Below are 27689 nucleotides of genomic sequence, written 5' to 3' on the forward strand. Positions count from 1 at the left end.
ACCAGGGGTCACCCAATGAAATTAATAGGCAATAGGTTTAAAAAAAAAAAAAAAAAAGGAAGTATTTCTTCACACAATGCACAGTCAACCTGCAGAACTCATTGCCAGGGGATGTTGTGAAGGCCAAAACTATAACGGGGTTAAAAAAAAAAAAAGAATGAGATAAGTTCATGGAGAATAGGTTCACCACTGGCTACCAGTCAAGATGGTCAGGGATGAAACCTTATGCTCTGGGTATCCCTAGCCTGTGACTGCCAGAAGCTTGGAGTGGACAATAAGGGATGGTTCTCTCAATGACTGTCTTTTCTGTTCATACCCTCTGAAGCACCTGGCATTGGTCACTGTCAGAAGAGAGGATACTGGGCTAGATGGACCATTGGGGTTTGACCCAGTATGGTCATTCTTACATGGTGCACAAGATCCTGCAGCCCAGAAGGCACCACCAATCTCAGCACATAGGCTTCGATACTGGTTTCTAAGAGAGACTTTTTGACTTGCAGCTTCATGATTAAAATGCTTTCTTTTTTTTAAAATGGCTCTTAAGGGCTCTACGGACGTTCAATTTATGCCACAGATTCTCTTTTGAATGACAGTTTTGGGCAAAAGGAAGGGAGCATGATCTCTTGGACTCTGTGAAACTCTGTGTTAATTTTGGAGATAAAGGTCTGGTCTGTTTGAAGAACTACCTTATTTTGGAATGTCCAGTACTGTCCTTTGAAGGGTAAGGCCCCCAAGCACCACCATCCTCTGGGCAGAGGTGATGACTACCAGGAAGGCCATCCTTGATGGGGATGAAATACATGGACACCTTCTGGAGGTAGTGAATGCTCTAATGAATGCTCAATCAGGCTGTTGCGCTCCATCATGGAACTCAATATGGTTCTAATGAATCCTAAGACAACTTATAAGGATGCAGCTCTAAAGAAGTGCATAATATCCAAGCATGAAGAAATCCTTTGCCTGTGAAGAAAGTACACTAGATAGCACAGCAACTTGATATTATAACATTGAAAAGGTGATGCTCTTATTCAAACTTGCCCATAAGAACGCCACAATTTGTGACAGAAAGCACAGAGCACTCACGTGTACTGCACCACTCGCTCGAACGTGAGCCAAGTTCTAGAACAGGAAATACAGTACAACCTCAGAGCTATGAACAACTCAGGAATGGAGGGTTTACGTAACTCTGAAACATTTGTAACTCTGAACAAATGCTTATGGTTGTTCTTTCAAAAGTTTACAACTGAACACTGACTTAATACAGCTTTGAAACTTTACTATGCATAAGAAAAATGCTGTTTTCCATTTTTTTTTAGTAGTTTACATTTAACAGTACTGTACTGTATGTGTTTTTTTTTTTGTCTCTGCTGCTGGCTGATTGCATACTTCTGGTTTCAAATGCGGGGTGTGCTTGACTGGTTCAGTTCTTAACTCTGGTGTTCATACATACCTCTGAGGTTCTGCTGTATTAGGTCTAGTCTACATACAAAGTTGCACTAGTTTAATTGAAGGTATTACTTTAAGCTGATTTAGTTAAACCACTGCAAAATACAGCATAGTCGTGTTCATTTAAACTTGGCTTATACTGGTTGAACTTGTTTTGATAAATTAACTGGCACAAGCTAAACCAATATTTCCTGTTTTAAACCGATGTGTGTGTCCACAAAGGGTTTTCATTGGCTTAAAATGTTTTAAAAATCAATTTAGTTAAGTTAAACTCAGGCCTCATGTGTGCAACCTGAAGTGTAATTTTCCTAGATGCTGGTAGAGTGGAGATGACACCTTCCAAGTATCCTCTCTCTTTCAGTTGAGAGCTCAAAACCAGGCAGTTAGTCACAGGTGCTATGGGTGACAAATCCTGAGCCAAGAGCAGATCATGTCACAAAGAAAGGAAAAAGGTGGGTCTGAGCCATGTTAAGAGGACTAGTGAACCATAGCCTTCTTGGCCAATACAAAGCTACTAATACTATTTGTGCTTTCTCCCTCCTTATCCTCTGGGAAGATCTGAATACCAAGGGGAAAATGCATATAGCAAGCCTACTGGTCTCCTATGGGAGACAGCATCCGTGTCTACTGCCCTTGGATCCCTCTTTTGGGTGGAAAAGAAGGGAGGAAATCATGCAGTTTGTACGTGATGCAAATAGGTCTACCTGCAAGACCCTGAATTTCCTCAGTTGGAGTTGAAACACTTCTGGTTGAAGACTCCACTCCACTTGATCTAATTGTTCCCTGCTTAGCCAGTTCATCCCTTTCTTTCCCTGAATATGTAGAGGTCAGATGAACTAGAAATTTCACTCTGCTGAGAGCATCAAAAGGTGCACTCCCTTTTGCAGGGATGACAACTTTGTCCCACTCTGCTGACATACGCCACTGCATTGGTGTTGTCCATCACAATTAAGACATGGGAGCTATTCACCCATGGGAGGAGAGCTCTGAGTCCATAATGAATTTCCCTGAGTTTTAACCAATTTATACTGTTTCCTCGCTGCAGTCCAAGTTCCCTGACCTCACCTCTGTGTTAGCTCCCCATCCTTTGAACCTGGCATCAGTATAAGCACCATCCTGCCCAGCTCAGCTATAGGAAATACCTTCACAAGGTTTTAGGCAGTTTATTATGCTCTGAATGAAGCTGAACTCTCCTGGTAGAAAGGGACAGGATGTGCAGAGTAGGACAGCAGAAAAGATTGGCGAGCTCTCAAGTACACTAGGGCTTACCTTAGTGTGTCCACACACAACACAAAAATCCCCAAAACAACAGGGAGTGGACTGCAACATCCTCGAGGATTCTGACCACCTTTACCAATAAAACTAGTCTGTTTTGTCTCTCCTGAGAAATAAAGATCATTGGAAATGTTGGTTGATTTTCATTAACATGTGTGCTAACCATTGTGGAGGGGAAAGTGTCTAAGTGGCTTCCTTCCCAATGCACAGCTTCCACTCCCTGCCATGATCGGGACTGTTCTCAGAATGTCTTGTTCAGCTTTGTTTCTGGGTGAATCCCTTACCAACAGATCAATGACGAGTGGACAGAGATGAACCCCTTTTCTGCCTGAGGGCAACTGCAAAGATAACATCTTTGTAAATAGCCAGAGGTAGTGATGAGCCAAAGAGCAACAATCTGTAATGGAAATGATGAGGTTGAAAGGCAAAATGAAGAAATCTGTTATGATACTGATGAATGGGGATGTGGAAGTCTGCATCTTATAAGTCAACTGAGGACAGAAAATCATCTCTGTAGTCAGGGTGACTCTGGCATTTCCATTTTGAATCTGGACTTCCTCAGGAACTTTTTGAGATTCTTCAGGTTTATTGCCCTGTTGCTGCTTCATTTCTTCTTGACCAAGAATAAATCCAAATACAAGTCTTGCTCCCTTTTTGGGGCTGGGACCCAAAGTGCAGGAGATGAAGAACAGCTAATTACTTTTGCCCATGTTTTTGAGGGTTCTTGAAGGAAGAAAAGTGGATAAATCTGGAAGAAAGGGAACGAAGCAGATCCAGTATATACTCTCTTTCTGACACCTCTAGAAACCACTTATCGGAGGTGTTTCAAGGCCAACAATCTGCAACTGGCAGAGACAATCACCTACACACTAGTCCATCCCAGCTAGTTACAGCAGCAGTCATATTATAAATTGGAGAACCAGATGGTCTTGTGGAAATCACCCCCGAAAGACTGCCTTTGGTTCTAGATCACTCTCTTCTAAAGTAGCTGGGATTATCTTGTCTCCTAAGCCTGATGTTCTGGAAAGAGTGCTTGTGTCTGGAATAGACTCCTGTGAAGAGTAGCAAGGAGCCTCAGAAACTAAGGAAAAAATGGGTTGGGACAGGAGTCTGAAAGTGGGGGAGGGATTGGACTAGAAAGAAACAAAGGAATTGCCACCAGATTGGTGGTCACTGCCACTTGCTTCAGAGGAAGATGCAAGAAACCCTGTAGTATACACTTACGAAAGAGTCTGCCTATAGAGAAGTTTCTTACTAACCATTGTCAGAGGCTGTCTTATGCCCTGAAACCTGAAGGTTTACATCCCTTCTGTTATTTTATTTCCTACTGAATGTAACTGTGGATGTTCTCATTATCCATATAAACATCTAATTCTTTTTGGATTCCTGCTGAACTCTTGACCTCTATAATATCTTGTTGTAGTGACTTCCACAACTAAATTAGTGTAAAAAAATATTTCCTTGGGACCCATTAATCTTTTGCCATGGTAAAAACTGAGTGAGTCATTCCTACTTTTTAGTTCCACAGCCAGCTTCTAACCCATTACTGTACTTTGTCTTTCACCCCATGATTATTTAGCTTTTTTAACAGCCTTTTCTGAAGGACTTTGTCAAAGGCATTTTGAAAATCCAATTATTCACAATATCAACATGTCTAAAAATGCTAACAGACTACAGTATGACTTTCCTTTGCAGAAGCTATGCTGGTTAGTCCACATATCATACCTATATGTTTTAATTCTATTTTTAAATATAATTCCTATCAATTTAGCTAGTATCAAAATAAGGTTTATTATTTTGTAATTCCTTGGATTGCCCCTAGCAACTTTTCTAAAGATGTGTTGCCGTCCAGCTCTCTGGTATAACAACTAATTTTGATTAGAAATGGCAGATTTTTCTTGGCAGTTCATTAAGTTTCTTCAGAACTCTTGAATGTATAGCCTCTAATCCTGGTGACTTGCTGCTATTCATCAATTTGTTCCAGCACCTTTTCTTTTGATACCTTAATCACGATCAGTATCTCATTTTTATATCCTGAAAAGTGCAGGTCCAGGGTAACCATTTAGCTAATCTTCCTCTCCATTCATTAGCACAACCAGAGTGCACTGAGCCATGTACTGCTGCTCTTGCCATTCTGTGTTTATGCCCTCCAGCTTTGAGATATCTGCCCAGGTTTTCCCAGAATACATGGAAAACCACAGGAAGGCAAAGTGGAAGATATGGATGCCCAAATAACTATGATGGCAGAAAAGCTGCTGTATGAACACAAACTGAATGGTAAAAAGAAAAGGAGTACTTGTGGCACCTTAGAGACTAACCAATTTATTTGAGCATGAGCTTTCGTGAGCTACAGCTCACTTCATCGGATGCATGCCGTGGAAACTGCAGCAGACTTTATTTATGCACAGAGAATATGAAAAAATACCTCCTCCCACCCCACTGTCCTGCTGGTAATAGCTGGTAATAAAAAAACTGAATGGTGTTACTTGTAACTAGCTAAGGTTACCATACCTCTGACTGGTTAAATCATAGTTAAAAACTGTAGGATATGCACAGCTTTGCATGGCTTGTAACTGTTAGGTGTGGACCGTAGAAAAGGCTTTTTTAGTGTCATCTGGGTGTTGAACTTCACACCTTACTGAAGCGAACAGAATAGGAAGGAGCAAGTCCCCCTACCTTACTGCTGCTGGTACCGGCTGGAAAAAGTTTTCTGTAAAGCTGATTTAACAGAATAGGCATTGTTAAAAGACAAAAATACTGCTAAAGGCAAGTTACGGCTCTCTAGAAAAGTAGGAGGAGGAATAATTACAGATTCTCTCTAAAAATGCAAGACTCCATGATTATTTCATGCCTAAGAGATTGCCCCTTCCCCTAACATCCAATCTGGTACTGGCTGTTTCAAAATGGCCACACTCAGTAGCATCTATGGCAAAAGAAGAGAGGTAAAGGAAAACTCCATCACAACAGAAGAGATATTCCAATCATTCCATCTATCAGAAAGAAGAAAGTTGCTAAAAAAGCATGTCTTAAAGATAGTAAAAAAAAAATATAATTAACTAAGAAGCTACCATAGTGATAATCTATAGCTTACAATGAACATGTGGGGAAGAAATGGCCTGTACTTTACTGAAAGGCAAGTTCTACACTTTTACATCACTGTAGACAAAGCACTTAAAAAGTAATCAATTTTAAAACGTATATCTGAGCTTTCAACAGCTTTTATTATTTAAAATTGGATAATTTGAAAGTGATTTACTAGAATTAAATTTAATAAAAATATTCAGATGTTTCTTCCAACAATAGTTACAGTTCCTGCTTTCTCAGGAATTCAAATACAAGTAAGGCCCTGATCCTGCAGACACTTATGCATGTAAATAATTCCAGCTGGTTTAATGGGATTACTCAGATGTATAAATTTAAGCATATAATTAAGGCTTGATCTACATGTAAAAGTTATAGCAACATAGCTATGTCATTCAGGGTGTGAAAAAAAAAATCCCCACCCCCTGATCATCATACCTATCCTGACAAACTCACTCCCATTCTTCTTCCCTCCTTCCCTCTCTGCACTGTAAAAGAGGGCCTCTGTCACAGTAGCTAATGTTGTTCAGGGAGGAGGTACTCCTACACTGACAGGAAAACTTCTATTGATGTAGGCCGCGTCTACCCGAGGGAGCTAGGCCGGCGTAAGCACTGTAACGTGGATATAACCTACATGTTTGCAGGATCAGGGCCTCAGTCCTACTCTCCAATACAATATTAGAATCTTGTGCCAGGAAATAAAATGGCATCTATAATCATTGTGGAAGAATGCAGTTACATTGCAAAATATCGTACCATTTTTCAGCACTGGTACTAGCAACAGTTTTAAGTGCTCCTGTAGACTGGGCTCAAGCGTTTTTTGCACTATGTCTTGAAGCCCCTTATCAAGTAAATAGTTAAATATCCAGATTCTAGTGGCTAGATCCTGCAACTGGATCCATCTAGGTACAATCCATGCACCTGAGTGAGTAGATCCCCTTTGACTTCAATGGGGTTCTGTGTTGGCAGACCTGCACCTGGGCAGATTCAGATGCGGAATATAATCCTAAGCCCCACACAACAGGAGCTTGCCTACCACAGGCAGCCAGGTGAGTATCAACTTCAAATATCTGACACATTAGGGTACAGGGCTCTCATAACACCCAGAACTGCCAGTGCTGCACCACTACTGGCTGCTCAAGATTTGGGTCTTGAAACAGCTCTGGAAAGGACAACAGAAAGTTCTTAACAGATTCCTAATGATTTGTAACATTTTATGTAAGGGATAGATAAGAAGATAGAATATATCATTATGCCACTATATAAATCCATGGTACCCCCCACATATTGAATACCGTGTGCTGTTCTGGTCACCCATCTCAGAAAAGATGTATTGGAACAGGAAACAGTGCAGACAACGGCAACAAAAATGATTGGCGAGGCAGAACAGTTTCTTTCTGAGGAGAGATTGAAAAGACTGGGACTGTTCAGCTTAGAAAACAGAAAGCTGAGGGGGGATATGGTAGAGATTTGTAAAATCATGGATGCTATGGAGAAAATGAATAGGGAAGCGTTATTTATCCTTTCACATAACATAAAAAGGTGGGGTCACCTGATGAAATTAACAGATAGCAAGTTTAAAACTAAACACACAGTCAACCTGTGGAACCCATTGTCAGGAGATGTTGTGAAAGCCAAAAATATAATTGGTTTGGGAAAGAATTAGACAAATTCACGGAGGATAGGTCCATCAATGGCTATTAGCCAAGACTGGTCAGGGATGCAACTCCATGCCCTGGGTGTCCCTAACTTCTGACTGCCAGAAGCTAGGACTAGTCATCACGGGATGGATCTCTTGATAATTGCCCTGTTCTGTTTATTCCCCTAAGTCATCTGGCACTGGCCACTGCCAGAAGACAGGACACTGGGCTAGATGGACCATTTGTCTGACCCAGCATGGATCCTCTTATGTTCTCACGTGAATATTTGATGTTCTTGAACTAAAAAAAAAAAAATCTACACAGCTGCCTACAGCATCATTGAGAGCAAGCACACTGAGGATTTAGGATGTTCACACAGTGTCATAAACCCCATTTGTTAAACTGAGCTACAAAAAAGTGTTACTGAAAGGTACTTAAAGGCACCTGTAGTGAGTTTGGCAATTACTGCAGTCACTGGTTCTAAGATAGTAAAACTCTCAAGCCCAAGAAAAAAAGATGAGCTCTGCAACACTATCAGGTTATCAAGTCCAAGTCCAGCAGACCAAAAGTAGAAACACATTAGAGTCAGAGGCCCCTCATACATAACTTTCTGCTTTCTCTTTTCTACATCCAGGGAGTTCCACCTCAAGCACATCTTGATCGCAATTGGGACAGTACAGCACAAGGAGAGCAGTTTAGAAGTTTCCCTTACACCTACCAGCATGAGGACTGAGCCTACAATTTTACATATGAAAAACACTAGCACACCCCATTCCCTGAACTTAGAGAAATAGAAGTTCTTTAACATATTTTATCGTACCATTGTCTTTCAGCTTCCAATTCATTTGTTTTTTTCTAAATAGCTTACTCTTTCGACAAGGCTTTTGTTACACCTTGTTTTCTCTTCTCTTCTCATTCTAGGTTTTCTTTCCTATTATCTATTACTTCCTCTTCCATCTCTCCCCCACCAAGTCTTTATATCTTTCTTTCCCTGCACTATTCTCTACCTTTTCCCCTGTATTGCCTCTCTCACACATATTTACCCCAAAGAGGTCTCCATTATGTACTTTCCTTCCCCTTTCAGATTCTCTTACTCCCTTACCATTTACCCACCCTAAATGAAAGCCTATCATCCGAATATGACATCTCATCCAGCTTCCCACCACTGTAACACTTCACCAACCCAAGAAACTAACAGAACTGAGTGAGCCAGCAGAGAGATATGAAAAATGGATTGGAGCGGAGTATCTGTTGGACACCAGCTGGAGACCGCAGAGACATTAAAGGACATCAGCCCCAAAATGATATCAGGACGGCGATTCTGTTTCCTTTCAGCATTTTCAAGGGATGTTCTCATGAAATGTAGCCAAAGCACGAACCCCTAGAGGGAATTTGCTCACTTCGTAGCCAGAAACATCGCAATCCGTGCGAAGTGCCCCCTTCCCCATAGACGGCGCCATTAACCTGTTCTGGAGCTTTACGGCCTCTGCCCCAATTAGCGCAGTTAGCCCCAGACAGGGCACACGGCGCGGCACCGCAGGCTCACACACCCCATTGGCGCTTCTAGGGAGCTCGGCCCTAGCCCACACCACAAATGCGAGTTATCGGGGGACCTGGGTGCCTGCGAGACGTTGTGAGCCGCTCAGCCAGCTCCAGGATCACCGCAGGGCAGGGCACGGCGACTCCGAACAGCAGGCAAGCGGGGGGGCTGCCCCGAACGCCCCGGGGACCGGCTCTCGCCCAGAACCCTTTCAGTGGGGTTAGCGAGTCCCCATCCGCCCCACGGGCAGAGACAGAGCGGGGGAAGCACCAGGCCGGGGACCAGCCGAGCAGGTAGCTCCGTACGGGGAGGGGACCAGAGAGGCCCGGGATGGCCCCTAGCCAGGGACTCAATGGAGGGGGAGGCCAGTCCCGTTACCCGGGATGGGCGGGTCTCACTTACCGTTGGCTCCGCGCTGTCCCTGCCCGGCCCGGGCACCTCCTGGCGGCCGCCGCCCTCACCTGCCCTGGGGATCCGCCCGCGCCCCTCTCCGCTCCCTCCGCCTCAGGCCGGCTTCGCAAGATGGCGGCGCTTCCGGAAGAGACCATGGCGGGCCCGGGGGCAGCGAGACAGGAGAAGGGGCAATCCAAGGCCCCTCCCGCCTAGTGAGCCTGTCCGGCTCTGACCGACTCCCCTCCGCCCGGGCGGTGAGCCCGTCCGCCCCCCAGCTCGCACTCCCAGTGAGCCGGTCCGCGTGCCCTCGCTCCCCCAGCCCAGTGAACTCGCCCACCCTCCTCTCACCCCTCGCCGCCGAGCAAACGCGCCGGCCCGGCTGCGGCCGCCAGGATGGGGGTGGCGGTAGTGCTGGGCTACGGGGCCGCCCGGCTCTTCTTCTACCCGACGCTGCTCTACACCCTGGTGCGGGAGCGGCTGCCCGGCTCCCAGCGGCCCTGGTTCCACCGCATCGACCGGGCCGTGCTGCTGGGGGCGCTGCCGCTGCGGGGACGGAGCCGCAGGGTAACGGAGCACAGGGCGGGAGGGTCTGGGCGGGGGGCGGCGCGGGCTCTCACCCGCCTGCCCGCGCCCGGCCGGCTCTGACTCTGTCTCCCCCCGCAGCTGGTGGCGGAGGAGAACGTGCGCGGGGTGCTCACCCTGAACGAGGAGTATGAGACCCGCTTCCTCTGCTGCTCCGCCCAGGTGAGCCGGGGCCTGGGCCTGCCCCGCACCTGTGGGGCCCTCTGCTCCGCTGGGTCGCGGGGCGGTGTGAGCGGTTTCGTCGGGAGCGTCCCCGTCCCCCGGCAGGGCTGCGGTGTGGCTGTCCTGAGCCCCTGAACTCCTCCGCCCTGCCAGCTGGGTGGGTAACTTTTCTCTCTCCCTGGGCAGAATGGCCTGGACCGTTTAAAGGCAGCTGCCTTTCAGCCCAGGAAGAGCTGTTACTCCCCTGAAGGGAGAAGCTCCCAGTTCTAATCCCCCGAAGGCTTTCTAAACCTGTACTCGCTGTGCAAAGTTTGAGCGTTTTAAGACGATTTCTAGTTGAACAGAGCTAAGTGCTATATAGTAAAAGCTAAGAGCTTTTCCTAATAGCTAAGAGCTATATAGCTAAGTGCTATATAGTTTGCTGGGGGGAGTTTGGTTTGTGGAAAGGGAGTATTCAGTCCAGCCCTTTATTTAACACAGGAGTAATAAATTAATTTAGTGCTGGAAAGAGACAGGTCTAGTATAAATTGTCAGCCTAAGTTTCTATGGGTTGCCCTGAAGAAATTCCCCATAGAGGTTAGAGAGGTGTTTGGTCTTGTGGCCTGTTTACTTTTGTGCCTCTTCTGAAAATGCCTAGCAGCAGGCCAGTTAACGTCTACTGTAACCATGACATCTAACAGAAACTGGACCAACTGTCCTAATCTGGCCATCACTTATTAAAGGTGTGCAGTCAATGTGCTTGGAGCTGTACAGCACACAATCCCTGCAGCCTGTTAGAGAAGACAGTTCAATCTTTCATACTACCTGATGAGGTGAAGATCAAATCTCAAACCATTGTGGACAATTCTAACTCTTGAGTTCTGTACTTCTCTGGTGGGTTGACTTTGATAGACTTTGTTCACTAGTGACTGGGCCAGATTTGAAACTATCTGTGAAAGGCTGTTTATGCCCTTGCCAATCTCTAGAGGTATCCAAACTTGCCACATTAATGAAGCTCCAGAGAACCTCTATATCCAGAGAAGCTAGGATATAGAGTTATGCTCTTTTTAATAATTTCATCCCTAAGGGATGGTTCTGCTTGTACCGTGTGCTCCTCTGTACCTGTCAGCTTTCCCCCAGCCCTTAGTTTAAAAAACCCTCTACAACCAGCAGTCTGGTTCCATTTTGGTTTAGGTGGAGCCCATCCTTCCTGTGTAGGCACCTCCTTTCCCAATAGGTTCCCCAGTTCCTAATAAATTTAAAATCCTCCTCCCTGTACCATCATCTCAACCATGCATTGAGACCCCACGGTTCTTCCTGGCCCTGCACATGGAACTGGAAGCTAAGCTTTCAGATAATGCTATCATGGAGGTCTTGGACTTCAATCTCTTAACTAGCAGCCTAAATTTGGCCTGCAGGACTTCTTTTCCCTATGTCATTGATACCTACATGTACCACAGCCCCTGGCTCCTCCTCAGCAGCCTTCACACCTAGCAGGCAATTTACCAAGCAGTTTTTCTGATAATCAGAAACACAACTATCTGTGTTTATGATAATCAAATCCTCTATTACTGTTATCCGGCTCTTCCTAGTAACGGGTTCTTGTCTCAGGAGGGGTATCCTCAGTGTGAGAGGATACCATGACACCATCTGGAAGGAGGGTCCTAACTATTGGATTGTTTCCCTGTGCTCCAGCTTGATGATATCCTTCAAAGACTTTCATCCTCCTTAATAACATAGAGGCTGTCAGAGTGGGGATGGGACTGTTCTATTGTGTGGTGGAAAGTCTCATCTATGTACCTGTCGTCTTGATCTCCTGGAGTTCAGCCACTCTGGCCTTAAGAGCCTGTGCTGTGTCTCTGAGGACCATGAGCTGTTTGCACTCCATGCACACTCATTTCACCTCCCCAAAAGGCAGGTAACTGTACATGCAAGCAATTAACTGGATAGCCCCACTCTGCTGATGGACTTCTGCCTTCGTTATTTTTACTCTTGCAGGCTTTTGCGGGGTCAGGTTGGGGGATGGACAAAGTGGGGAGTAATTGGCTTAAGTTTAAAATATGTTCGTTAAGTAAATCTGCCCACTTCCTCTCTAAACTCCCCTGTTCGCCGCTCCCCTGGCTTTTTAAACCACTGATCTCCCTGAGTCAGCCCACCCCCTTTTTCAAGGGATCCTAAAGGGGTCAGGGATTAAAGGATAGCAGGCTAGAGCTTCCTGAGTAAGCTCGCAGCCTAACCTAGCAGGCTGCTTGGTTTAGCACACAGCCCCCACAACAGACCACAACACAAACTAATTCACTCATACATCCTAAGGGTTATTTAGGTTTTTTTTTTTTTTTTTTTTCACCTGGGAAAACTCCCTCACAAAACTTGTGTTTCTAGCATCTAGTCTACACTCCCTCAATCCTTTTTACCCTCTGATAACCATGACAAAGATTTTTCTCACTTCCGTTATGTCTCATTTGTTCCTGTCTTGATTTCCCCCCACTAACCTCTACTCCCTTGCACTGCCAATGTACCTCCCTTGCTATCTTGATGGGGCCCACCCTCTCTTCCACCCTAAGCTTGGTGACTGATTCAGTCCTTCTGTGTTCATTACAGGAGTGGGAGGCAATGGGAGTAGAGCAGCTGCGTCTCAGCACCGTGGACCTGACTGGAGTTCCCACATTGGAAAACCTGCAGAGAGGTGTTGAATTTGTACTGAAGCATCGGGAGTGTGGGAACAGTGTCTATGTGCATTGCAAGGCAGGACGCTCCCGCAGTGCCACCATGGTGGCAGCATATTTAATTCAGGTTAGAAGGCTTCTGTACTTAAAGGGGGCACATTTATACCCCAGGCTCCCTGGATAGGCAAACTATTGCTGAGATAAGTTTGACAAGTTGCTTCCATTCAGTAAAGTCAGCTGAGTGGATGACAAGGGAAGCTGCTGCTACATGGGCAACAGGGTACTTTTGATGGAATTCTGCACCCAAAAATTTCTGCACACTATTTTAAAATTCTTCTAAATTGTGCATATTTTATTTGTCAAAATAACACAATATAATCACACCAGTTTCAATTATTTTGGGTCATTTATTTCAAAATACCTGTCAGCAAGTATGTCTGTAACAATACAGACAACAAAAAAGATTCAGGAAATGTTTTTTGATAAATAGATTCCTTACTAGGCATATTAATACAGAACTCTGAGTTAGAATTCATGTAAACTACAATACAGAACCATATTTCCCACACCCCTCAGAAGCAGAGTAAAAGCTTGGGGGAATCAACGGAAATGGAGGAGCTGAGGCAGAGGGAAATAAATTTCTGGGAAGGAGCCTGGCTGTGAACTTGGAGGGACTGTTGGTTATGGGTGGGAAAAGTATGGAACAGGTTTTTTGGTGGGGGCAGGGAGGGATTGTTAGGGAGCTTCCCCTATGCAGACCCTGACTGACCCCTAGCCTTTCCCAGTCAGGCACATCTGCTCCTCTCCCCATGTGTGTCTATGCCCTTACCCAGCCACTCCCCTGTCCCTATGGAGCTCTGCACCCCTCCCCTGTCCTTATGTGTCTCTGCACCTCTCTCCCCCCGGTGGCCCTGCCCCAGTCTGTCCTCCCCCACTAGCCCTTATGAGCCCCTCTCTGACCCACAGCGCCTGCCTCCTGACCTGGCCTGACAAGCACTGGGAAGGCAGCTCTCTCCCTCACTGCGGGGAGCTACGACTTTGTTCCATAACCACAGTACCCTCTGGTGGGCAAAAGGCAGAACTGTAGAAGTTATTTTCTGCGGGGCGCTACTGCTGTTCTTGTGCCACAGCGCCCTCTGGTGGGAAAAAGGTGGGACTGCAGCAACATTTTGGCAGAAGCTTTTTTTTGCATGAAAAATTAGAAATCTCTGGGGGCTCATTAAATATGTATGCGTGCAGTAGTGCAGAATTCCCCTGGGAGTCTGCTCAGTGTCCGATGCTTCAAGAGCTAATTTCAAATGTCACTGAGTCTAGGCTGCATAGCCACTTGAGAGGGAACGTTAGAGAATGTGGCTAGACTCCAGGCTCACTGTGGATGAGCTGTTTGCCAGACACTCCCTCTGCTCATGTTGAGGGGGTTCGTAAGGGTGAACATGTAAAACTGCTAGATGAACTGGAACACAGGCTTCCTTTGATATTCCAGTTCTCTGTGCACATTGACACTAGTGTTGGAATGGGTCTCCTAGGGTTCTCAATTTCACCTGCCCTAAGGACCCTGACAAATCACTACTTGCTGGAAGCAAAGTACTAGCACATGTCACAATGTGGTTTCCATCTTAAGTAGTCTAGCTTGCTTGGCACTCTCCTGTACAGTTATGCCTCTGGCTGCTCAGCTGTCTGCACAGACATAGGCAATGGAAGCTGAATGGGTGAAGTGTTTCTTGATTTCATGTGTAAGTGGACTGCAATTAAATGTGTGAGGCAGCTGACACCTTTAATTTCCTAGATTATTCTGGCAGATTCTGTGGCTACTAGGCAGAGGACCTAGTGTGTACTCCTTGCTGTAATAAATCCTGACTGGCTCTGCTTCCCTTGGCACCTACCATGGACAATGAAGAGTGACTCATTGTGACTGAGCAGCTAGCCCGTTGAAGAAACTGGAGCTCTCGGGGGCAAGAAAGAGACCTTGCAGGGCTCAGGCTGATGGGAAGCTTAGTCTAACTAGTAATTGCACAGTTTAACTTTCTTTTAAATGCAAAATAAAATGCAGCATTATGGGTAAGAACAAACTCAAGACAGAATAAAGTTGAAGTTCCCACAAACTGAGGCAGATTCAGAACAGCAAAAACTGAAAATATGAGTGCAGCTATGAAACCCTTTGGCATTTCTACATTTGTGCAGGAATCCCTTAGTACTGCATTCATTAGTGTTTGCTTGAGCAGCGGAGGGAAGCCCGAGTAGAGTCAGTCTTTCACCTGTATTAGGAAAGCATATCACATAAAGTAAAGCTGCTGTGTCTGTCCAGGGGTGCTGTTATGATCAGGGCAGAAGAAGCTGTCCACAAAAGCATGTGAATTTGAGGACAGGGATAGGCCCTACCAAATTCACAGCCATGAAAAACACATCATGGACTGTGAAATATGGTCTGTTGTATGCTTTTACCTTATACTATACAGATTTCATGGGGGACAGAGCATTTCTCAAAGTGGGGGTCCTGACCCAAAAGGGAGTTGTGGGGGGGGTGTTATTGTATTGCCACCCTTACTTCTGTGTTGCCTTCAGAGCTGGGTGCCCAGTTCTGAAGGCAGTGCCCTGCCAGCGGGAGCACAACCCCCCAACTCTTTTTTGGGTCAGGACCCCTACAATTACAACACTGTGAAATTTCAGCTTTAAATAGCTGAAATCATTAAATTTACAACTTTTAAAATCCTATGACTGTGAAATGGACCCAGATGGACCTTTGGTAGGGCCCTGGTCATGGAGCCTCAGGTAGGCATTTGCATCCTTCTTGTTGAGGGAGTATCCTCTCAGGAGCTCCTATTGAGAGCTGGATGTCTCTCTGAGGTAGGCAGCAGATGACATTTCAGTACAAGGAGGGGTAAAGTGAGCCACTTTCCTTGACCACCTAAACTAGGCTCTGGAAGAAAGCTAAGCCCTCCAAATGCCTGTGTTGACCCATCTTTAGACAGGATGAATTTTCATTCAGAATTTCTGCCTTTCCAGCTCTACCAGTGGAGCCCTCAGGAAGCAATAGAAGCCATTGCCAGGATCCGTCCCCACATCCTTGTTCGCCCCAGGCAGGTCCAGGTCCTGGAAAGATTTCACAGGAATGTGATTGCTGAGGCAGCTGCAGAGAGTCAGCAAGAGCTACCAGAAACCATCCATCAGCTCCCCACAACAAGTTCCTAGTGAACTAATAAGGAATGGACTGCTGCACAACCAATAAAGAACTTTTCAGACACATAACAGCAATGGGGAGTGTTTTTTTTTCTTAACAATTTCTGGCGTCATGTCCTTACACATACAATACCTGACCTTAGGGTTACCAACTTTCTAACTGAACAAAACAGAACACCCTTGCCCTACCGCTTCATCCAGGCCCCACCCTGCTCACTCCATGTCCCGCCTTGCCCTCCATCGCTCGCACTCCAACACTCACTCACTCGCTCATTTTCAACAGGCTTGGGAGGGTCTCTTTTCGACCAGGTGTTCCGGTTGAAAACCAGACACCTGTTTCTGCTTTCCCCCCCACACACACCTCAGAGCACCTGTAAGGGTTTGATCTTCCACCCCTCCCAAGAGAGGTGTCTTGAACTCTTCTCACGTTAACACCATCAGCAAAAAAGAAACCATATCTTTGTCCCACCAGACACTTTTATTCAGGCTCTCACCTCAAGGGCTACAGTGCCAGTAAGGAAGGGTGTGAGAAAATAAACTTCAGTTTCATCTTTAACCATCGTACAGCTCTGTGGTATAATGTCAGCAGGATGGGAGCCCCAGTACTGGGGCTAGAAACCAGCATTGGCACAATAGTATTGTAAGGATAGTTTTCCTCTTTGTGCTGGGTGGCAAAGTAGGAGCAAGCCCATCCCTGGCCTCTGCTTCAAGTCCAGCTGCCCTAGGTTAGGGCAGAGCACAACCAAGTCAGGGCCTTGGACCCACCTCTGAAATCAGTCTACAGTAGAGTCCACTTTAGTCAGTGCTTCTGGCCTGAAGTCAATCCTGTAGCCTTAGCAAGGAACAGTCATATTAGAGCCCCATTTCAAACTGCATAGAGCTTTTTTAGGGAGTGTACAGGGTGGCCATTCCCTGTGACTAGTGATGGCAGCAGCACATGCAGCCTCCTGGGCTCTTACACTAAAAGGTTGTGACAAAAGGGTTTATCTGCTCATGCTAGGGCTTGCTGGTGCTCGATAGTTCTCGGCCTAAGAAGTCTATCTGCTGCAATTTGAGCTTGAAACACAGCTTCACATCAGAGGATCACAGTAACACTATTTAGTCCATCTGGGATTTAAGATGCTGTAAGTCAACTTGGAGAGTATAGTGAAAGGGAAAACAGCCTTACATCCAAGAGACTCATACTGCCTGCAAGCAGGGCTAAAGAGGAGGGGGCACTCTATGGTGGTGTGAGCTGGTCTTGCTGGGGCAAGTGGTAAGGAAACTGGGTGCCTCTAAGCTGCTTTACAGAATGTCAATATTGTCTTGTCCGTGGGCTTGTCACCTCAAGCCAGCACAAACTGCAGGTTAGTGAGCAGCACCTTGATGCCACTGGTGACAGTCACCACAGAGGTGGCTGGGTTAAGTTTGAAGGTGTTGGCATCTCCCTTCTTGTAACGATCCCGAAAGACATAGATGCTGCCATTACAACTGGCAATTTTCCAGAGGGATGGTACTGAGCTCCAGGCATCTGGCAGGCAGAGTCGGGTGAAGCTATCCAGGAGGGGATTATAGCACAGCAGCGAGTCCCCCTCAGCCACAATGAACACTAGGTCTTTATGCACAGCAGCATGCATGTGCCCTGCAAAAGGCAATACATAAGGCTTCACGTGGCACTTTTCTGTATTGGTGTCGTAGCACTGAATGAGCCGGGAGGGCTTAGTGAAGAAGTCCAGATCATTCTCCTCCCCACCCAGCAGGTATATGATACCATTGAGGTTGGCACCTGCAGCTCCAGAGACAGCTACTTCCAGCTGGCTGGTCTCTGTCCACACATTGTCTCGCACCCTGTAGTATATGACAGCATTGGAGAGAGTGTCCTGCAACGTCTTGCCCCCTAGTGAGTATATAGCATCCTTGCTGGGCACAGAGACAAGGGTGTGTTGGAGCCGGTCACGGGGCAGAGGAGCACACCATTCCCAGTCTACAGTGGCATTGTTACATTTCCACATGCGCCGTGGAATGGAGCCCCCTACGACATACAGGTCACTGCCATGCTTGCAAGCTGCAGTGATCTGATGGCACAGGCTATTCTGGCCACTCACACTGATTGAGTCATCATCAGCGCAATGCAGAGAGACAGCAAGTGAGTGCGTACGCGATGACTCCTTCCCGATAAGGTAGATGTGAACGTTCTCCCCAATCTCCTGAGAGAGAGAAGGGATTTTTGTCAGAATCCAGGTATGAGTTGTGTCACAACACATGTGCCAGGAGCAGCCAAAGTTCCATTTCCTTTAGGGAGTTTTGGGGCCCACTAGCTCTGTGTTAAGTCATCTCAGCCTCACTTGACTATAAGGTCTCAGGCTCCTACATCATCCACACCCTGTGCTTCAAGCCTTGTCTAGGCACCTTTTATCCCTGACTTGGTACAATGAGCAGTGCCCTGCACCTGAATCTACACGGTCAGGCTTCAGTTCAGTTAAGGGCTAGGAAATGCTCAGGGAGAAGAATTAGAGCCATGGGAATGCAAAGTTCTAGGCTTTCTAAACTGGCCTCTTATCTGTGTACCTGGAGAACACCAGGCCAATACCACTGATTAGTTAACCCTATTGGCAAGACCAGCCTCAAGGCTGAGGCCATTGACAATACCTGGGGTTTTCTACCTGTGTGTGTGCATTCCTGGTATTGAAGCCACAGCTTTTTCAAACACTGAGAGGTCACAAAGGAGGGCAGGAGCCCTTCCTCACTGAGTAGGGAACCAGAGCAGTATGATAACTGCATTAACCACAGGGCCATCTATACCTTCAGACTGGATCGCAGCACCGCCGAGAAGCCTGCCCGCTCCTCTTTGTTGAAGTTGATCCAGGTTTCTATGGCAACTGTTGGATTCTGTGAACATGGAACACCATCTGTAGTTTCAGAGAGAAAAGAATTTACAATAAATTGACATGCTATTCTCAAGGCATGAGCTGAACAACCCTCTTCCGCATAACCTCTTTCCCCGCACGAGGACACCAAAAAACCCCATCCTGAGCAAGAGTGAGACTGAGGTTTATAAAACCTGGCTAGTATGGCCAGCAGGAGCAACTAGGCACCTGTATCAAGTCTACCTGTTTCAACATCAGGAGACATTGCTTCCTGGGTGACACAGCAAATGTTCTATTTGAGGGGTCCTGTACCGTAAGTCAGAAAGTCAGTGAGCTAATGTCACAGATCTTAGCAAGCACCCATCAAGGGCACTCACTAGGACTGCCGAGAGAGGAATCCAAGCTTCTGTGCTCTGGATCCCCTGGGATGCATTAAGCTTCTGGAGCCTCAGCAGTGTGCAGCACTGATTCTTCCCTGGGTACCTCTGGCCCCATTTCCTGGGCACTGATTCTCAGTCTCCTACCCCTTCCTGGAGATGGAGCTCCTCAGGCCATCTGCCATAGGCCCCCAGGACCAGTGCTCACCCCCAAGATACTCCAGTTACTTAAACATGTCCCTTTCCCATAACACCACCCCAAAGGCATGAAGCTTCTGGTTTACAGTTTAACTCTCAGGGGCACGCAGCAGTTGCGAAGCAGTGAACACACTCACACACTTTGCACAGAGTCTAACACCTTTTATGCTCTTTTATACTTAATCAAATAAAGAACAAGACAGTAGAGATCACACAAGACAACAAACGTCTTCAACACCTCAGTCCCTCACTTTCTAGCTCACCCTTCCCTTGCGAGTCCTTAGGGATCATTGATGTCCAGGCTGTCAGGGAACCCCCTGCCTCACACTAGTTGTTACGTGGTGGGTGGTCTCTCCTCTGTGGACTGGAGAAAAATGTCCCTTGAAGCAGAAAAACTTCTGGACTTTTTAAAACCCATGTCAGCTTCTCCATATGAGCACAAACCCCTGCCAGGTTACTTGTCCATTGCTCAATCAGTTCTTCTGGGCAGGGACCACTCTGGTCTAGAGTGAACAGATTTCCAATGACTGGGAACTCAGAGTCAACTAGTCTTTATTGTTCTTTTGCCACCAGTCTTTGGAATCTCAATTCAACATGGAAGCAAACAGACCACCGAGAAAGAAAAAGCCTGCACATTCAAAATGGAGTCTGCAGCTTGCACAAACACAGAGGGTGCATAGTCTCACACAGAATTCATAAACTGTACAGATATATTCCCAACTCATCACACCCTATGCCTGCATCACAGAGTCAGTGTGGGGAAGGAGGGAGACATTGCACCATGATGCTCAGAGAATAACAAACATCTCCTCACTTAGGCAGAGAGGTTTGCACCTACGGGACTTTTAGATCTCTTGCTGCTCCTGGAAGCCCAACAGACATGGCCAGCACCAGCAACACTTTTCCTCAGCCCGTATTTAGCTAGACAACTATGATCTTTCTTCTCAGATCTGGACCTCCACTTTTGTTACATACAGGCAGGACTGCTGCAACATGCTCTTCTTGAAGCTTGCCTACTTGTGCTGAACCACAATACACCTGTACTTAATAGGCTGCACTGGTTTTCTATTTGCTTCCACGTACAGTGTTAATCCTTGGTTAAGCCATAAACCCTTGTATCTTTAGTAAATTGCCAACAGTGTGCTAGGTGCTTGCATATAATTTCAGATGTGACTGCCTGAGAGATGATCGCTGTCCCTATGTGGAATCCTCTCTAGATTCAGCTTTGATTGTGTGAGACATGACATTCCTTCTGAAGGTTCCTTGACTCTGAAATCTGCTTCCTCTGGGCCTGACAGAGCCCCAAGTTAGTTTGCATTCAGTGCGTTAGACAAGACCCACCTATTTGCTCATAATGGGGGAGTTTTTTCTGTTTAGGATTGATCCATTATTACTGGGATTGTCTAAATCACTGGCTGTAGCAACCAACACACAAGTTAAATGTACAGTTTTATTCTGGAAATGTGTCCAATGGCCCAGCAATGGACAAGTTTTATAAATAAATCATCATCTGCATTACATTTGTTTTAATGCTCATCACTAACGCTTGCTTATTTTCCTTGGGCTTCCACTAACTGGGTTGTAGTACAGGGAGTGTTTAAGCTAACACAGCACTTCTGCCAAACTGCACTATGGGTGTATTTCTGTTTGGGGCCCATTTTACAGGCCTACCTGGGTAACACAATTGCACAAGGGGAAAAAACCCACCACAGGTGCCTTTAAACAAAACAATCAAACCAACCTAATCTTGGACAACACACATTAAAATACCATTATCCTAATCCTATGGTTATTGCATGGTGTCACTAAACAGCCTTAACTCTGCCCTTTAAGTACCTTAACTGTTTTTTTCTTACCTTAACATGTTTGGATTTCTTTTACGTGTAACCTTAACTCTGAATTTCCTAGGTTTATAATGCATGTTTTCAGGGTAATTACAAACAACCTGTAGGTTTTCTGTACCCTTGAGTTACTGATATACACTTTCAACCTTAACTCCATCTGAACATAGTTTGTCTGTGGATTTCTTAAGTTTTTTTTAAATTAAAAAGTTTCATACATACACTAAACCAGAAAATGCTACCATGCGATATTTCTAATGATTTGTAGATATTCAGTATCAATCTTTATTTTTTTTAATTTTAACTTTTATGGATAGATTCACTAGTACCTCCAAAGCAGTGCAACCTGCCGGTGAGGGTGGGTTCACAGCTGCTTTGCCTCACTGGAGCAGCACAAAGCACCCAAAGATTCTGGTGAATCTGGCCCTTAATTTGCAGTTGACTTATTGGAGGGCTGCATTAATTAAAATACTGCTAAGCAAAGAGCACCAGGGAGAGGTCAATCCCCTATTCCCAGTATCACTGAATTTTAAGGACTCCCCCACAGTCCTACCTGAATTACTCTGGCAGTGCTGTCTCAATACATCGTAGAGCCATCAGAGCAGTATCATGGGGAAGCCTTTCAAGCACTGATGCCCAAGCCAGCATCAAGCCATAGAATTTTTAAAGAGCAGTGGCAGATGGGCCAAGCAATCTACCACTGAGAACTCTTGACATGTGTCCACTCTTCTTCATACCACTGAGTCACTGCAACCAATAACTCCACTTGAGTTACCTGTCTAGTGTATATAATCGATACAATCAGATACAATTATTTATAACTACACTAAAGTTATACCCTACTTTCTTCAAATATGGCCTATGCATAAAATTTCAATTAATTTTAAGTATATGGAAAGTTTGAAGAGTCTGCATTATTCTTCTTCTATTGTTAAGATCATTCAGGACAAAGAAAAGGCAGATTAAGAAATGTAACAAAGAAGCACATCTTTAATTAATTTTAAAACAAGCAAATTAACAGATTTACTTGTAAATACTTTGAAAATTCATTCTGTAGTAGCAGAACGTCCTGTAAAGTTGGGGATGATGTAATGTATTTTTCACACAAACAAGACATTGAATCCCTGCTTTAAGTGAAAAATGGTACCAACCTTAATTATGGAGTCACAACCAGCATCTCCATAATACCAGAAGGAAAAAAACAGTAGGCAGAAAGCATTAAAAGAGAATGAAGGGGCTGGAGACATTCCAAAAATCTGAAGAAAAGCACGTACAATTATAGGCTCCCCTACACCAGCTATATGGCTTGATTGCCTACTGAAAGCCCTACAGTATGAGTGGAGCAAAGTGTCTTCTATAGGAAACCAACTTAATATGACACAACATGCGTTTGGCGCTTTACAGACAAAGAAGTCCAGCTCTGAAATGCTTTCTACTGAAATTGACAATTATTTGAGGAAACGCATAATATTATTTAAAATACTACATAGGATGGCAGCTCAACAGATCCTTGAAGGTTAATAAACTACACCTGAGATATCAGTGAGCAGGGACCCCCATAAGGTTTAATGCCAAGCATCCCCTGAAACCTGTGAGGTTGGAGGTTGTTACCCTTTCCCCAGGAACTGCTGTGAGATAGACAATATGGCCATATTAATAGCATCTTTTATGTTAACATGGCTATTGCTCAAAGGTTGAATGCTTCACTGCCAGATGCAGTTACCAAGGCTTCTTTGATTAAGTTATGCTGGATAGTTTGCTGTAGGAAGACTTGCTTTGATCAGCCTCTGAATAAGATAGTTGGATCCCCTGAATCCCATCCTCCTGTCCTTCTTCAAAGCCACTCTGCTGGTTGTTCAGATAATCCCCACAACCCTCTCAGTCACCCCAATTTTCTCTCCACACCCACATCCTGGCTGGTCTCATAAGCCCCCTGGTGCCTACCTGTAAGGATGTCTGTCAGCAGGCGGAGAGGTAGGTGCAGGAACTCCTCTGTGTCCTGAAGCTGTGACAAGTGTGACTTGGCACAGTGCTTTGCAGCTGTGTAGAGCTCCATGTCACTGTGTTGATCTGCCAGCCACATAACCTGAAGACAGTTCCTCACCTGCACCGTGCGGGCCAAGAAACGGGAGCACTCCTCAAAAAGGGAAGTCAGCTGGTACATATCTGCCACCTCATATGTTTCCTGCAACTCTTCTGCCCTCAGCTTTACAGTCCCATGGTAAATATAGTCCACCAGGAGCTGGAAAACACTCTCACTAACATCTTGCAGCTCAATCACCCGGTTGTGGGCCTCCTTCAGGTTGGAAGTGAACATGGAACGAAAGAAGCAGCTCTGAGCTGAGAGGACTAGCCGGTGCAGCTGGAATTCTTTGCCTTCCACTGAAATGGTAACATCAGCAAAGAGCTCATCCTCCAGGCAGAGCTTCATAATACCCTGAGCTACGCGGCCTGAGTGAGAACGGTCAGTGAAGGTGTAGTTCACAAAGTAGTTCTCTTCTGTGGAGGAGCCCCCAGTCTCCTCCGACGAGTCCATGTTGCCGCACAGATCTGACCTCCAGCAATCTGTAAAACAATGGCAGTGAGCCTCCCCGCCTCAACTAACAAGATCATGCAGCTCAGGGTACATGCAACTCCAATAGCCAAGAGAAGTTGGTGGGTAGCCAAGCAAACTGCAGCCTAAGTAACATAGCTACTAGAAACTTCCACCTGATCTGCAGTGCTTCCTTATAAGTGCAGCACATGAGGTGCTGTGATTAAAACTGCCACAGCTCTCGCTCCAGTGGTAGCCTCATGCAACGGTGGAATCCCAATATTCCAATCCCTGGAATTAGCAAACACAATGACCCTTTCATTCCCATCTCAGCACACTAGTGAAATACAGCAAAGGCGATCTAAGGTATGTAGGGGAAATATCTAGCCACCCAAATCATGAATCTCCCCTTTACAACAGAGGGGGCACACGAAAGAAATATCAGAATTTATAACACTAATAAAAAGTCAGATTCATTCTTCTCACATTGCATACTCCCCACCTCCAGTTTCATAACAGGGATTTCTGAAACCAATAAAGCAAGGAAAAGATGGTAATATTAGTGTGGGTAGGTCAGATGCAAACAAGGTTGAGGCATGGTGTGCTGGCAAAGAGCAGAAGCAGCAGTTAATAGCATGACTAGGTGCTAATTACCATATGAAAATGAGGTGATGTATGTGTAGAGGTAACATGTATTGGGAGTTTATTTTACTGAAAAAGAAGTGGCAGAAGAATCCTGCCAGAATTGACCAGAAGCCCTCAAACTACCCAGATGAGAAATTTGCCAAGTGCCTTACGGTTGCATGAAATCTGTATGAAGTGCCCTGCATCTTCAATATGAGATACAACCTGTAGAGACTACTCCTCCCAGGCAACTTGGATCAGATAATCAAGTACTATAGAAAGGCTTCACATTTCAAGCCAGATGGTACCTGCCAGATGTTATTAGCCGTAACCTCCATTAGCAGCAGGGTAAGGTCAAAAGAAGCAATTGTGTCTCTTTGGCAGGGATTTCCTCAGGGGCAGGAGGAGAGATAGGTCTCTGCCACAAAGAAGAGCTGCTCCAGAAAGGGGTGGTAGCTACCTCTTTACTTCACTGATGATGCTATTGTGCAACTGCAGGGTTTTGGCATCAGCTGTAGATGCCTCCCAGCAATAGCAGAACATAGACAAGCGTCTTACAATTGGGACTATGCTCACTCAATACTCATTTTCACCCCTCAGCGAGAGACTAAATTTCTAGCCCCAAGTGTAGTGGTCCATAATGATAACATTCAATCTTAACCATAGCAGCTATCTCTGATGCCTCATTATTCAGTGATTTCAATAGGATGAGTTCATCCAAGAAGCTTGCAATTGCTGTACTCCTTCAGTTGAAGATACAGGCCCACAATTCTTCAAGTCAGCCTGTAATTTGGAAGAATTCCTGGGGATTCTTTGCTGAAACTAAAACACATACACAGCAGCGACCATGAGCAACACTTTCTATCATCTCTGGTTGTCAAGAAGATCCTCTATTCTGAACAATAACAACCTTGCCTCAGTTATAAGCGTCTTTGTTACTTCTCAGGTGGACTACAGCAGCATAACATACCTGGGCATGAAACCATCAAGCTTTTGGTATCTCTAACTAGTACAGAACTCAGTACACCTCTCCTCAGCAACACAGGCCACCACAGCTACATCAAACCTGTCCCCTGCTCTCTACAGTGTCCTACCATAGACAATTTCAAGTCAAATTCGAGGCTTTGTTCCTTATCTTTAAGGCACTCAACAACCTGAACTTAGGATACCTAAAAGATCAACTGAAGTGCCAGGATAAGAACTGTAATCGGTAAAGTCACTCTTCAGGCACCATGAACTTTTACTGAAAGAGTAATGCTCATCTGTGCTGGAAAAGGACCTTTCTCAGACTGTGGAACAAACTCCTACAGGAGCTAAGGACCGTCACAAACCTCATCACCTACTCCAAGTGTAAAGTCAATTTTTTCAACCTTGCCTTCTCCAATATGAATACAAAGCAGCAAGTTCTTATTAAAAAGCTGTACCAAAACAAAACACTGCAAGGCACACACAGCTTCCTTCTTGGGGAGAGAATAAGAAAAAAAATGAACTACATGTGACAGACGCTAATCATGTCATTTAATGCACTATTGGAAGGTGTTCAATTACTGCAGTGATGAAGGTGATTTACCTATATAGAAAATAAAATAGATTCCAACAGACATTTTCCTTTTTCTCTTGTCTAAAATAAAGAATCCAACAGAGAAACGACAGCTTAGTACTACTATTAAAAACTACAGTGAAAGCAGAATAAAGGCTGCAAAAACAAGTGCACAAATTTTGATAATACTAAAAGTGACATTTTCCTCATAACATTAACTTGACCACATGTCTTGTGCAGGATTTTTCAGAGATTGGAGAGTCATACAGTCTTCAGTTCCCTCACCTCTAAGGGAGCAAATAAAGGCTGGTGGTAAAACAAATAATGGGAGGATCCACTTTCATGCTTTCTTCCATACCACGTGCTCACGAGCATTATTTCTTAGCATCACTCAGAGACCTCCAATAACAATTTCAATTTCCATCTCTATGGTGAGGATACTCAGATCTACTTCTGTCTTTTCCGGTGTAGGGCAGTTTGGCTGGGCAGGTCTGGGATCAGTTGCAGAGTCTGTCTCTCCCACATTTCTTCATGGATACCTCAAAAATTTAAGCCTATCTTTCCTCCTATATATTCCCCATGTCTCCTATTCTCTATCACAGTTGACAACACCGTTGCCTATATTACTTACGTGATCAGGGAGTCATCTTAGGTTCCTCCCTCTCCCACCACTTTGTCTTCTGTCCCAACAGCTAACACACTTTTACAAGCCCTGATTATTTCCCAATTTGATTACTGCAACCTCCTCCTCTTTGGCCTCCCTACTACCCACATCATTGCTCCCTCCAGTGTATCCAAGTTGTGGCAGAGAGATTAATGATTTTATTGAATTTCATATAAGTAGCTAATTATGCAATCAATCCAAGGAAGAGTGGGATGGAGCTACCCCCAAGAAGGGGGAAAGAAATGATGAAAATAGAAACAAAGGAAAAAGTGATGGAAAAGTGGAGTGGTTCAAAGGTTGTTTGATGAAGAGCATATGAATTCAAACGCAACAGAGCTTTACTTCTTGTGACAATGGATAATTGATCACATCAGGGAATAAAGATCACATCTTTCAAAATGTTTGAGTCTTTTGTATGCCGTACTTCCAAGACTCCCCAATCCATTAATGGTCCAATTCTGGGAGTGCGGAAGGCGCCTGAAAAAGCAGTCCCCTCCCGGGATCTCTCCTGCCTCCTTTCACGCAGCCCCTCACCACTGACTGAGGTTTACCTTCAAGTAAGCCCTTGGACAACACCAAACGAGCTTGCACCCCGCTGTCCTCTGCTGCCCTCCCCTGCCCACCGCCTCCTACCCCAGGCTTCCCCTGCGTGCGCGGCAAACTGCCCCACAGGCCTGAAATACCAGCCCCAAACTGGCCTCAGGCCGCCCCTCCGCTCAGATCCCGCCCAGAAACCTGCTCCTTCAGAGTCCCCCCCGCACCTCCCGCCAGCCAAAGCCCCGCGCCCGCTGGGCCAAACCGCGGCCCCCACCCTCCCCAGCTCCTCCCTTGGGGCAGGAAGGCTCCTCCCCACAGGCTCGGCCCATCCCGGACCGGAGCCAGCGCCCGCCGCTCCCCACCGAGGGTGCCCAGCAGCCCGGGCGAGGTTCGCGGCTACAGTCCTCCCGCGATGGGGAAGGGCGGGGGCACGATGGGAAAAACCCCGCGCGGACTTAGACTGGGAAACGCGCCCGCCCCGCGAGGGCGCCCACCTGCGGCTCCTCCCTTCATGCCACCGCCCCGGGCCGGAACCTCCCACCAGCCTTCCGGGGACCCTCACCGCAGCTGCACCTTCCTTTTCCGCCT

The 27689-nt window shown here is 45.8% G+C and overlaps 3 protein-coding genes across 14 annotated transcripts in view; 1 reads left to right on the forward strand and 2 right to left on the reverse strand.

The window, feature by feature from the left end:
* CELF1 (CUGBP Elav-like family member 1) overlaps positions 1 to 9578 on the reverse strand; it is a 105512-nt gene extending 95934 nt beyond the window's left edge. For 2 of the 8 annotated variants that reach the window (XM_073348322.1, XM_073348321.1), the window contains exon 1: positions 9385 to 9576. In XM_073348322.1, coding sequence (XP_073204423.1) covers positions 9385 to 9530 — 146 coding nt within the window. In that variant the 5' untranslated portion in view covers positions 9531 to 9576. Of the gene's footprint in view, positions 1 to 9384 lie in introns of all 8 variants that reach the window. The other 6 variants (XM_073348327.1, XM_073348326.1, XM_073348323.1 and 3 more) reach the window with 5 other exon arrangements.
* On the forward strand, positions 9384 to 16010 carry PTPMT1 (protein tyrosine phosphatase mitochondrial 1). Its single transcript, XM_073348335.1, has 4 exons — positions 9384 to 9939; positions 10039 to 10119; positions 12700 to 12891; positions 15768 to 16010. The coding sequence occupies exons 1-4, from the start codon at positions 9769 to 9771 to the stop codon at positions 15951 to 15953; spliced, it is 630 nt and encodes a 209-aa protein (XP_073204436.1). The 5' UTR covers positions 9384 to 9768; the 3' UTR covers positions 15954 to 16010.
* A 390-nt stretch (positions 16011 to 16400) lies between these two features.
* KBTBD4 (kelch repeat and BTB domain containing 4) lies at positions 16401 to 27683 on the reverse strand. Of its 5 annotated transcripts, none has more exons than XM_073348330.1 (4): positions 27596 to 27683; positions 23148 to 23768; positions 18723 to 18829; positions 16401 to 18127 (listed from the first exon to the last, which is right to left on the reverse strand). In XM_073348330.1, exons 1-4 carry the CDS (start codon positions 27612 to 27614, stop codon positions 17267 to 17269), a joined length of 1608 nt encoding a protein of 535 aa, XP_073204431.1. In that variant the 5' UTR covers positions 27615 to 27683; the 3' UTR covers positions 16401 to 17266. The 5 variants fall into 5 exon arrangements, with proteins under 5 accessions (XP_073204431.1, XP_073204434.1, XP_073204435.1 ...); XM_073348333.1 differs by lacking the exon at positions 27596 to 27683 and adding an exon at positions 27464 to 27547; XM_073348334.1 differs by lacking the exon at positions 27596 to 27683 and adding an exon at positions 26989 to 27161.
* Between the last annotated feature and the right edge of the window lie 6 nt (positions 27684 to 27689).

This window comes from Lepidochelys kempii, chromosome 6 (genome assembly GCF_965140265.1).
Source record: "Lepidochelys kempii isolate rLepKem1 chromosome 6, rLepKem1.hap2, whole genome shotgun sequence".
Lineage (NCBI taxonomy): Eukaryota > Metazoa > Chordata > Testudines > Cheloniidae > Lepidochelys > Lepidochelys kempii.

What these genes read in the sequence shown, in the direction of transcription:
- PTPMT1 (XM_073348335.1), top strand. Translation starts at nt 9,769, where the DNA reads ATGGGGGTGGCGGTAGTGCTGGGCTACGGGGCCGCCCGGCTCTTCTTC. An exon ending in TCCTCTGCTGCTCCGCCCAG is followed by an intron (nt 10,120 to 12,699) that starts GTGAGCCGGGGC and finishes TGTTCATTACAG; the next exon opens with GAGTGGGAGGCAATGGGAGT. An exon ending in TGGCAGCATATTTAATTCAG is followed by an intron (nt 12,892 to 15,767) that starts GTTAGAAGGCTT and finishes CTGCCTTTCCAG; the next exon opens with CTCTACCAGTGGAGCCCTCA.
- KBTBD4 (XM_073348330.1), bottom strand. An exon ending in GCTGACAGACATCCTTACAG is followed by an intron (nt 18,830 to 23,147) that starts GTAGGCACCAGG and finishes CTGAAACTACAG; the next exon opens with ATGGTGTTCCATGTTCACAG. An exon ending in TGCTGCGATCCAGTCTGAAG is followed by an intron (nt 18,128 to 18,722) that starts GTATAGATGGCC and finishes TCTCTCTCTCAG; the next exon opens with GAGATTGGGGAGAACGTTCA.